The 12,783-nt window shown below is 35.5% G+C and overlaps 1 protein-coding gene across 1 annotated transcript in view; it reads left to right on the forward strand.

The window, feature by feature from the left end:
* The first annotated feature begins 449 nt into the window (after nucleotides 1-449).
* The window catches only part of SLC6A17 (solute carrier family 6 member 17), a 33,987-nt gene continuing 21,653 nt past the window's right edge, over nucleotides 450-12,783 (forward strand). The window contains exons 1-2 of the mRNA XM_026677925.2: nucleotides 450-542; nucleotides 8,104-8,487. Of these exons, the coding sequence (XP_026533710.1) occupies nucleotides 8,208-8,487 (280 nt within the window). The 5' untranslated portion in view covers nucleotides 450-542; nucleotides 8,104-8,207. The remainder of the gene's footprint in view (nucleotides 543-8,103; nucleotides 8,488-12,783) is intronic.

Here is a 12,783-nt window from a genome sequence, read left to right on the forward strand (position 1 = left end):
TGCGTTACCCTAGCATTATTTTTGCATTGTGTGACTTTGAATAGTGCATTTTTACCATGACTACAGAAAAGAGAAAAGATTGTATGCTTTAAGGAGTCACTGAGATTGTAATAATTAAGAATTTGAATGGAGAAATTATGGCCCTCAAGAAGGATTTCATTAAAGAGGGAAATAAAGAGAGAAATAGGATGATATAGAGAAAAAAATGGAGCCAGTGATAATTTAAATGGTGTATTGAAAGAAAAATACAGGGAGACTATCCTGAAATGATGGTTCCTAGAATGGTTGCTATAATAGTCTTGCAGCAAAAACAAATAAGAGTGTACAACTTTTATTGTGGATTACAGCCAATTTTTTTCAGATTCACATGCACCTGGTACAATGTACTGTGATCCATGAAAAATTTATTTTAATTGCCACACTACTGTTCATTCTTTTTATTACAGATTTCCTTACTTTAATAACAGCTTTTGCTGGAAGAATCAGTACCAAGAACAGCTCCATTCTGATTACAAAACTTTATTGATTAGGGTGAATCTGCTGTATTTTTCATCTCAAGTCTCAAATGCATTTTCTATGTGGCTGAAAGAATGGATTTGTTTATTTATTTTACATAGCTACCCATCCCATGAATGTGATTCTAAGTGGCAAACAATTGAATTATAACAACTTTTCATTCTGTCTATGAATAACTGATTCTTAAGACTTTGCCAGTTAAGCTATAGTAGTCTATACTGTCACTCAATAATAAACATCTGATAATGTCTGGTGTTCATATTATTTGGTTATTGTCCCTTCTAATGAAAACCTGTAAAAAATGTCAACTATATTCTTACAGGTTTTCATTAGAGGGGACAATAACCAACTAATATGAACACCGGACATTATCAGATGTTTATTATTGAGTGACAGTACAGACTACTATAGCTTAACTGGCTATATATATCTAACCAACTACTTATATGAATACCAAACATTATAAGATCTTTACTATCATGTTAAATGTATTTAACATTTGGCAGCCCAACTGTAGGAAATAAATTAACACTTCCTAATAATTGTCCTCCAGCTGAGGTCATTGATCAAGGACCCAGAATCTGGATGTAATTGTGAATGCTAAACACTGTATATTTTCTGAATATTAGTAACAAACAACATGCATTAATAATATAATTACCATTTTTACTATCAGTTGTTTTATATCTTCTATCTGCTCTGTGCATTGAGAAGATTCTTGAGTGGGCTATTCAGACCAAGGGAAGTATAAATCTAAATTTTATAACTTTTTAAATAATATAATGACTTTATCACAGAACCTTGGAATATTTTGAAGAGACAGTATAAGTAACCTCCCAAATATTCAGAGAGGGGACATCTTAAAAAGCAGATATCTGTAGGAATGTTCAACCAGTTTACAGCAAAAAGGAAATTTTAAAATGATATACTCTGATATAATATGGAATAAATATGAATATATGTTAAAGCAGAAAAAAACATGGTATGTTGTTGGAATAATGAATAGAAAAGTGAACGAATCTGTACAGAATTTTCAGAAATCAGATCAAAATTTCCAAATACATAGTCTGTGACTATTTCATAGGTTTATGTGAGTTATTCAAAAATATAAGAATCTATTAAAACAGAAGGGGCAAATAAGTCTAGCACCAATTTTGATTGGTTGTATTTGTGAAAACCAGCCCAAAAAGTTAAGTGATAGTGGATTTCTGTGGCCTCACATGGAAATAAAAATGCTTAGCAATAAAATATTTAGGGCTGTTTTGCTTCCTCACCTCATTATTTCATTCCTTTTGAGAACTCACATTTTCGCATCCAGATCCATGCTATTTTAGGCTGCTGGTTGCTAAGATACATTAACAAGTCTTTGAACTTGCTGTATCAGTAGTACCTGGGACTGGTACATACAATCAATTACAGTAATTTCTCCAAATTAAATTAAAACAGAATGTGCACTAGAGTTTAATTTGGTAAAGATTTACGTTCTCTCAGTACTTGTGGCATTAATTGCAGGGGTGCACAGCTTTTGCTTAATGTGATGTAATATTTAAGCCATGCAGTTTTTAAAGCAGAACAACTAAAGAATTAAGAACTCTCCATAGCTATGATATTTAGGAACATTAATCCCTTGGAACAGATAGAAAACTCTCTCCTCTTATTGCTGAATGCTGATATTGATTTAAAATATTATTGCACAATATTGATGCTTCCATGTCACACGCTCAGTGAGAAGAATGTTTTGCCATATATAGTAGCAGTTTCTCTTTTCTTATTTCACAATGTTGAGAACAATTGAACAGTCACCTTCCCATCTGCAAAGCACAAAAAACACATTACAGGGAAAACAGTAAACTGGATCATTACTGTCACTGCTATTGCAGCTAAATTGTTAAAGGAAAATAAATCCACAAGAAGAGCTTACACTCGGTTCCTGTTTAAGATTAGTTTAATTGGAATTCCATCATGAAAATCCATCTTTTTGTATGTGCTCAAATAACCGAAGGAACATAAATTGCCTTTGGGTTTACTAAGGTCAGGAAAATCTTGGTTACTAGCTTTGTATCCTTAATAATGTTTAAACTTTATCCAATAGCCAAGCCGGACCTATTGTATAATAAATGAGGCTTGAGCACCTTCCATCTCCTTTTTGACCAGGATTTAGATTCAGTTTATGTATATATATATATCTCCCAAAGCAAAACTAAAATTAATTTTATTTAATCTTCCAGGAGAAGGAAGGGAAATGCATGAATATGATTAATTTTTTTTGATCCAGTCATGGGAATTAGTAAAATGCTACTTAGTATACAAGTGGTTAGGTATATACAGATATTTACTTAGTGAAGATATACATATATAACCACAGATTAGGCAACCAGGTTAAGCAACCTGGCTATGTTCCTATGATTTAAAAAGAAATAACCTGATGTACTGTGTAAAAGATGAGATATTATGCGTTCAACAGTATTTTCCATTACTGGTAAAGTTTCTACAGGTTTTATAATAGATTATGAAGTCTTTCAGACCACAGAGTATTTTTAAAAAGATGAAAAAAAATATGCAGTGTATACTATAGTTTTTCAGTTTCTCTGATCCTGGATAGGTCACTCTTTCACATATATTTTGATAGCATTTGCTTAGATTTTGATCAAAGATGGTGCATATTAGTTGTTCTTTTTAGTGCGAAGTTGGTGAAATAAATTAAGACTGATTTATTAAAGGCAAAACACAGGGCTTCTATGGGAGTCAGTTCAGTTCTAGATCCATTCCTATTTCTCTCAGATGCAAAACTTTCATTCAATTCACCAAGACAAATTCCTTGTGTGTCCAATCAATAAAGAATTCTCTATTCTATTCTATTCTATTCTATTCTATTCTATTCTATTCTATTCTATTCTATTCCATTCCATTCCATTCCATTCCATTCCATTCCATTCCATTCCATTCTATTCTATTCTATTCTATTCTATTCTATTCCTGGATTCTCTGAATTGCCTATCCTATGGTAGAAGCACCAAATCTTTTCTTTGATGGACACATTTGAAAATTTGAAAGTATGTTGTGGGGACTCTCACAAAAAGGTAAGCATGGACACTGGCAAAATATTTGTCTCTTAGAAGGCTAACTACAGGGAGTGCTCGACTTCCAACAATACACTTAGTGACTGTTCGAAATTACAATGGCACACTGAAAAAAGTGACTTATGACTGTTTTTCATATTTATGTCCCTGTTACAGCATCCTCATGTTCATGTGATCAAAATTCAGACGCTTGGCAACTGACTCATGTTTATGATGGTTGCAGTGTAATGTGATCCCTTTTCGCGACCTTGTGACAAGGAAAGTCAATGGGGGAGTCAGATTCACTTAACAATCCTGTAACTAATTTAACTACTGCAGTGATTCACTCAACAACTGTTGCAAGAAAGTTCGTTAAATGGGGCAAAAATCACTTAACAAATGTCTCACTTAGTGACAGAAATCTTGAGTTCAATTGTGGTCGTACGTCAAGGACTATCTGTATGTATATGTATATGTATGTGTATATGTATATGTGTGTGTGTGTGTGTGTATATATATATATATATATATATATATATATATATATATATATATATACACACACACACACACATACATACATACATACATACATACATACATACATACACATATATGTATATATATATGGTATTCAGCTTTGTTCGGGTATTTTCCCATGTCATTATAGTTGTGCTTTTAAAGTTGTAGCAACGTTTCGGCAGAATCTCATCTGCCATCATCAGGCTTCTGTATTGTGTTCGTCTGTGAGTCAGACTTTTGCAATTGGTTCAGTTTTAAATTTGGGGCTAGCCTACTGCTGTGCCAGAATGGTTTTTTCTTCATCCTGATTGGTTGGGAGTCTTGGTCTGTGTTTATTGGTCTTGGAGTTTGCTGTGTTCTGCTTGATTGGTGTTTCTAATATCTTCTGTCTGTTTTGTGGCTTTTTTTGTCTTGGTTGGCTGGCAACATTGTGTTCCTGTATTGGAGGCTTTTAGTGCAGCTTGGCTCCGAGTAAATGGACGGCTATCATTTGTTAGGAAGTTAGGTTTCATCTGGGTGCCTGGTTGGGGTGTGTTTGAGCTGGAGGTATCGGGGGGGAGGTCTGTTTGTGCCCAGGTGTTTGCCTGGCTAGTGTTGTGGAGATTTTTTTGTTTGTGAGTGCAGGCTTCCAAATAATTGACAGTCTGGTGGAATCATCTCTCCTATTCATGCTTTCAGGTCTTTTTTCAATCTCTATGGCTTCTCTGATAATTCTGTGGCTGGGGTTTTCTATAGTGGCTAGGGTTTTGGTGCCATTGAAATTGATGCTATGACCTGTGGTTTCATGTGTTGGACTAGTGAGGAAGTGTGTTCCAGCTTTTTTACTGCATTTTTGTGTTCATCCAGGCGAGTACTTATTCTTCTGTTGGTCTGTCCAATGTATGTGGCCGGGCATGATGCACAGGGGACTTCATATATGCCTTGGTTTTCCAGGTCAATTTTATCTTTGGGGTTTCTAAGGATGGCTGCTATTTTTCTGTCTGTTTTGAAGGCAGTCTTGATGTGATGCCTGTGTAGTATCTTACTGATTTTGTCTGTAGTACCTCTTATGTAGGGCAGGACAGCTGTTCCATAGGTCTGTTCATCTTCTAGGTCTCCATTATGTCTCAGTGTGTTTTTGTGGATCAAGCCGGTGATTTTGCTTTTGTGGAAGCCGTTGGCTGTCAGTACTTTAGTCAGGGTGCATAGTTCAGTCTTTATGTGTGTCTTGTCTGCCAGGCGTTTGGTTCTGGCAATTAGTGTTTTGGCCACGGAGTTTATCTGTGCTGGGTGGTGGTGGGATTGGGCATTGAGGTAGTGGTTGGTGTGTGTTTTCTTCTGGTATATGGTGTGTCCTAGTGTGCCATCTGTTTTTTTGTAGATTAGTACATCTAGGAATGGTAGTTGTTTGTTTCCATTTCCATGGTGAACTTGATTTTGGGGTGTGTGCTGTTTAGGTGTATTAGGAAATTGTTTAGGTTTTCTTTTCCACGGGGCCAAATCACAAATGTGTCATCGATGTATCTTAACCATAGTTTGGGTTTGTGGGTGGCGTTAGCCAGGGCTCTGGATTCGAATTCTTCCATGAACAGGTTTGCAATGACGGGTGACAGTGGTGATCCCATAGGAGCTCCTTCAATTTGCTTGTATCTTTGTCCTTTGTATATGAAATATGTGTTGGTTAAGCAGTGTTCTGCTAGTTCCATGAGGTGTTTAGCTGGTTGGTATTTATTTTTGATGATTTCAAGAGTTTCTTTTATCGGGACTTGAGTGAATAGTGAAACCACGTCGAAACTTACAAGCAGATCTTCTTGTTCCACGTGTAGATCTTTGATCATTTCCAAGAAGTGGTATGAGTTTTGTACATGTTTCAGCATGGGGCTGTAGCTGTTTTGCTAAGTGTTTAGCTAGGTTTTGTAGTGGTGCTCCTCTGGAGCTGACTATGGGTCTGAGAGGTATGCCTTCTTTGTGTATTTTTGGGAGGCCGTATAGTTTGGGGCATCTGGAAGATTTTTCTCTTGGGATGATCGTCTGTTGGATCTCTTTGCTCATGTGGCTGGTTATAATTTTCTTCTTGGTTATTTTTTCCAGATATGTGGTTGGGTCCATGTTTATGGGTTTGTATCTGGAGTCTTGGAATAGATCTGTCAATTTTGTTTTGTAGTCTTTTCTGTCCATTACTACTGTGGCATTCCCTTTGTCTGCTGGAAGTATGATTATGCTGCTATCCTTTTTTAGGGCTTGCAGGGCTTTTAATTCTTCTTTGTGCAAGTTGCTTTTGGGTGGTTTGCACAACTATAATGCACAACTATAATGCACAACTATAATGACGTGGGAAAATACCCGAACAAAGCTGAATACCATACATGTAAGTACCCGCGAAAACTTAAGAATATATATATATATATATATATATATATATATATATATATATATATATATATATATACATACACACACACACACACACACACACACACACACATACATACATACATACATACATAGTATGTATATATATATATACACACACACAAATATATATATATATATATATATATATATATATATATATATATATACACATACACATACACATACACATATATATATACATATACATATGTATATATGCATATATATATCTCGGATGTTAATTTTGTATTTTAAAATAGTTTTAAAAATAATATGTAGAATAACAGATGGAGCAGAAAGCCTTGTGGGTACCACTTACGAGGACCTATTGGTTATGATTTTGTAGACTAAAGTGAATATTACACTGAGGAGCAACCTCAGTTGCTCCAAACTATACACAAGCAGGAAAGTGCTAGTCAAAACAGCTTTTTATAAATCTCATTGTAAAATATGTTTTCAGGGAAATGAAACTACATCAGTCTGGAAATAGTCCAGAATCAGGTGCATACACTGAAAGGCAGGGGACTGTGCTCTATTCAGTTGGGGGAGGGTTTTCTATTGAGAGATGATAGTTCTCGAATGGCAAAGCCAAGAAATCAATGGCTTCGCTTGCAATGCCAAACACTTCACAGATATTATCTGCTGTACAAGTGTCACGGGCAATTTAACAGAAGATTTCTGGCCGTTCTAGTTACTCTGATAATGTCAGCAACAAAAAGATAACTTTAATGTTGGCTGCTCCTATGCGAAAACTGCCAAAGCTTGGTCTTCTCTTTACTGCTGTAGTATTTTAACCTAAATAGCTTCTGACACATTGTTGGCATTGCATGCACTTGGGGGAAAATGTTAGATTAAAAAACTACTGTAAATCTTCAGATTGTGATTGATTGGAAAAGGGGGCATTAAAATGAAGAGATGGCTGGTTATGAAGTTGCTTTATAGCTGGGATCTATAGACTATAGATCATGTATGACCTCAAATCCCTTTTTTGTAACCCCCTGCCCAGCCCACAAGTATTGAATTTTAGCAGCAAGCCAATAAGAAATTGAAACAACTATCCAAGGTTTTGTTGGAAATAGTGAAAAACAGGTGCACGATCTTCCTTTAGGCTTGAAATGAAATTTTCATACTCTTTTTATTTAATATGCCCTAGACAATGAATGTTCTCAAAAATTAATTAAATACTTGATACCGACATTGGAATAGCCAATTATCCCAATATCTGTACCAAGAAAAGCTAATTGTGCAACCTGACCTAATTGTGCAAATATATTAGCATATTGTACATAATGGAATGGCTTCTACCCAAAAAATTCTATGTAGACATTCTGTCTCCTGTATCCCCTTTCCAGCCCCATCTTTTATGGTTCCACTGTGAATTGCCAGCATCTTTTCAAGCATTATGGACTAGGAAATTGTTCTTTAAGAACGAACACTAAGACTTATGGACAATTGACTCTTGTAGCCAATGTCCACATCTGCACTGTGTGGTTGAAGAATGATGAAGCACACATGGATGGGTCAGCAGTGGGGAAAGTGGTAATGCACCCTACCATATTTTAATTTGCTTTCCTTTTTGTACTATTTTGCAGGTCTCGCACAAATGACTCAGATCTGACGTGTTATCCCAACACTTGCCCTTTAAAAAGTTTTATTCCCCCTGGCCTTGGAATAAATCTGTACTTAACCTAGAAGTGGCTACACCAAACCATCTCAATGCCTAAGAGCAGCAAAGTAACTCAACGAGAACAGAGCAATGAGCCTGTCACAGAATCAGTGGCTGATCTACTGGCTCTGGAGGAACCGGTGGACTATAGAAACAGTGTCTTAAATGTGGCTTCAGAAAACTGGAACAAACAGCAAGTTGGGGAAGAAGCAGACGATGACAGGCCAGCATGGAACAACAAGCTACAGTACATTTTGGCTCAAATAGGCTACTCTGTGGGCCTGGGGAATGTGTGGCGGTTTCCATATTTGTGCCAAAAGAATGGTGGAGGTAAGTGATCAAGGAAGAAGAAACAGTTCTCAACAGAGAAAGCATCTGCTGTAGTGTAGAGAAAGGAGGCTGTTTTGTCTTGAAAGCCATGATTTGCATGTTATACATGTACACCCTTCATCCTCCATTATTAGCTGGGTTGACCAGATTTTCTGGTTTGAAAGCCAGAAGTTCTCCATCCTTAGCTAACCCAGAGGGACTCTTCAGTTTCAGAGGAGAATCTTTTCCAACTTTCTCTGTAAAGGCAGGTAAAATTTATAATCTACTACTGAGCAATAACCGTTCCCGTGACTGTATGGTAAAGCACGTTACTTTAAGTAATTTTTTCTTGTATTTAGCTTGTATTTAGTCTGTTTATTGCCTCCCATCATAAACATCCAGAATCACTTTGTAGGGGAGATGAACAGCATAGAAATTTAAAAACAAACAAACAAACCCACAACTCTGGATTGGCTCACAATAATAAAACCAATATCTATAAAATTGTAAACGAAAAATAAAAATAAAAAACAAAAAACTGGCATCTCAGTGATCCCCTTGGGATGCCTCACAACCAGTTTCAGGTATCCTCATATCTTATACCCTTGTATAATCAAGAGGACAAATAGAAGCTGTTACCCTAAATCAAACTTTTCATACATTAACACACATTATTTTCCTAGATTATTTCATAATTCCATCATGAACAAGTCAAGTCCCTTACTTATTTACTTGTTTTGGTAAAAAAAACAGCATCTGAATCAACAAAGGACATTTTGCTTGATTTATTGGTGATTCCTTGATTGTGCTAGCAAATCCATGGTGAAAAAATCAATCCATGATTGTCTCAGAAGTATTAAATAAACCCTCTTTATTAAAAACCTCTAAACTAGTAATAATTTTAGATACGTTAACCCGGTTCAGCTTTCTGTGATTTAAATTTGTCAAGTTAGTTGTGATACACAATATTCATTTACCTGTTTAATTTATATTTCACATATAGAATAATATATTATTTGTCATTTTTAAATTAATGATAGTATTTTCTATTATGTAATTCTTTTTTATCCTCTCCAACCCACTGGATAGCTGGAAATAAATTATGTCTCCGGAATCTGTCAGGGGGATAATTCTCTGAAATTCCTTTCCTTTTTAAAAACCTGCACCCAAATCATCTGCACTTCTGATGCTCATTTTATTCTTTTGAATTGCAGTCCAGCAGACTATGCTCCACTAATAGTAGAATAGTGTTAAATAGAAATAGTATTAATTTGCCATGAATTATTTGTTTCTGGTTCTATTTCCAATCATTTTGATTTTAAACCATATTTATTATTAGCCACTCTAAGATTTTCTTTAATACTTAAAGGCTGAGAGTCCAGTCTCTACATAAATATTGGTAATACAAAGTGCAAACACATCTGCACTTATCTGAGAGCACTTTTGGTGACTATACCTCAATAGAATTGCACTGCCACTGTCTTGAACGTTGAACTTCAGCCTTTTGTGCTGGACATCAGGCCATCCCAAAGCTTCATCTGTAAAATCATTTTTAAAATATGTTTATGCAGGTGTTTTTAGCCTATGGGGTCTCTGGTTATGTGCAATCCTAAGCAACCACTTGTGGAGCTCACCTTGGCTACACAGCCCTTCCTCACTGTTGTCTATATTTCTAGCTGTCTGCACATTGGTGGGCCACCAGAGAGTGCTGTTGTATTAAGAAGGAACCTTGCCATATATCTTGTTTTCCAAGCACAGTTTTGGGAAGGAGGATTTATATAGTATGTATACAGTGCACACCTGCATAGAAATTTGACTGACCCTTTCATTCACTATTGATCAAAATATGAAGCAGCTTAGCAATGAATGGTGGTTCTATTGCTATAGGGAATATTATGGAGATTCATTTAAGATACGCAGCAATGTAAAGGTTTATGCTTTAAAAGTATTTCAGGGTTATATTGTTTTCCTGTGACCATGTTATTTGTTTGTTCAGGTTTTTTTTAATCAGATGCAACCTGTTTAGAGGTTTCACGGGGGTGAGAAAGATTTGGGATGGGGGAGCTAGCTTTCTCAGAGCTGTGGCAAGCATTACACCAATAGTATAGTGTGAATGCCTTATTTTTTTTTCTCAAACTGCTTAACCGGCTATTCTGAATGTGAGGGAGGTTTTTAAATCCTGCTGATGCTGAATGAGCTTGGAATATTAATAGGAAGAGGGAGGGATCACTTTATGTTAGTGGGTAACTTCCAAGCGTTCATATTTTTAGATTTTCTGATCAGCTATTTATGTTTCCCAATCTACCCAGTTAATTCTTTTCTGTCCATTTAACCTAAGAATTATAGTGGTGCTATTTTAAGAATCTTTGATGAAGAAGTTTTCATCTAGCTGCATTTCCAGGAATTGTTTTTTTTTTTTCAGCACAGAGCTGCTGTGGGGACAATAAATGCAAAAGGCAGCATATGATTATGGTAGATGTGAGGTTGATGAGGACATTGATTGGCTTGGATAGCTTGCTGAGCAATATTTTGCTTAACCATTATTTATTAAATAAATCACATCTGGCTGGGCTCACACCAGAGGCTGTTCTACAAAATATGTATAAAATGTACATTGCACTGAATCAGAACCAGACAAGGCTTATGATGGCTTAGCATAATCACTGAATGTCTATCTGAAAATGAAACCAATGATAACTTTACAAATATGCATGTACATTTATTGTAAAAAGCTTAGTCGTCCATCCATCCATCAAATTTATATGCTGCTGAAATCACTGCAGACCTTGAGTGGTTTATGTATCCAATATCCATTTCTAACATTAAAAACTCATCTGATAAAAATAATACTAATTAAATATAAAAAATTTACAGTAATTAATTAAAAAGGAAACAAAAAACAAACTCAAAGGGCAGATTCGATAGACCACTAGGTCTTTTTCTGCCATCAGTTGTCTAAGCTTGCAAAACTTCCTGCTAATATACAAAGGTTATTAACATTTCTATGTTTCTACTCTCTCTAGTGCAATTTCTAAAACTAACACCAAATGATCTGCAAATACCCTTAACTATTAACTTAGACAATAATATTAACCCCCATAAGTCTCTGATCTTATGTCTTTGTTCAGTACCTCAAAAACCAAAATGAACAAAAGTGGAGTCAGTGGACATCTTTCCCTTTTCTTTTTTTTAATTTTTGGAAGTTTTGTTAGTTCTCCATTAACAATTATTTGTGCTTTCTGAAAAGTCCAACTAGATTTCACCCATTTAATAAAATTATCTCTAAGGTTCATATGTCCCAGAATTCTAAACAAAATAATCCAATTGAAATTGTTAAAGGCCTTCTTGCATCTATGAATATCAATGCAGCTTGTTTTTCATTATGTTGCTCCAAGTATTCCAGAATATTTAAAATTTTTCTAATATTATCTCGTAGTTGTCTTTTAGATAAAACCCATATTGGTCTTTATTAACCTTCTTTAATAAATACAGTATATTAGTTGATTGTTTCTTGTTCAAATCAAATCTTGTCCCTCTTAAGGCATTAATGTTATATTTTCTGCAATCAATCTGGTTAAATGCCTTTATCTGCAAGTTGTTCTAGTGAGCTCCCACATCCTTCTCCCAGTTTGGCAGCTTTCTTTGTAGTGTCAATTTACTGTGGTAAAAGTAAAAGGCAGACTTTTCCTTTTCTTCTGTTTTGCTTCTATCCTTAACACTTTAGTCCCAATTATCTCTCTATAGTTACAGTCCCACAACATAGTTCATATTATTCTTTTCTTTTTGTTTTGTAAAATCTTCCAACTACTACTGTCCTTAAAAATAAACAGTCAACATTCCCAGGAAGCTGTGTTCTAGTTAATTTTATTATTTTCAAAGGCACCTTTGTCAGAAAAAAAAATCTTCTATTTTTGAAATCTCTGTCCCCTTTGTCTGGTTGAAACTTTTCTTAGGTCACAATCTTCTTAAATTGTTGACTTTTAAATTGAAATGCCTTAAAATAGAATCCCCTGCCTTAATTTGAAAAGTAAGCTATTCACCAAAATCTTCACTGCCATTTGGATATCTCTCTTAGGTTATCTCTGTTAACTTGGGTTATCTCTGTAAGGCTGAATAGCAGTTAAGGGCACATTATAAATTCCCTTGGGTCCCAAGTCACTCAACTTGCAACTGGTCACAAGTAACTCAGTTCCTGTGCTCCTCTCATGGGGAACAATTCTTCCAGAGCACAAGTGGGCAATGACCTGATTTCTCCTTCCTCCAGAGAAATTTTTCTCTGGAAAAAAACTGTCTCCTGGTGTACTGTGCTGTTTCTGC

Source organism: Notechis scutatus, chromosome 3, assembly GCF_049901735.1.
Source record: "Notechis scutatus isolate UNSWTSFEM ecotype Mainland chromosome 3, rNotScu1.2, whole genome shotgun sequence".
Taxonomy (NCBI): Eukaryota; Metazoa; Chordata; class Lepidosauria; order Squamata; family Elapidae; genus Notechis; species Notechis scutatus.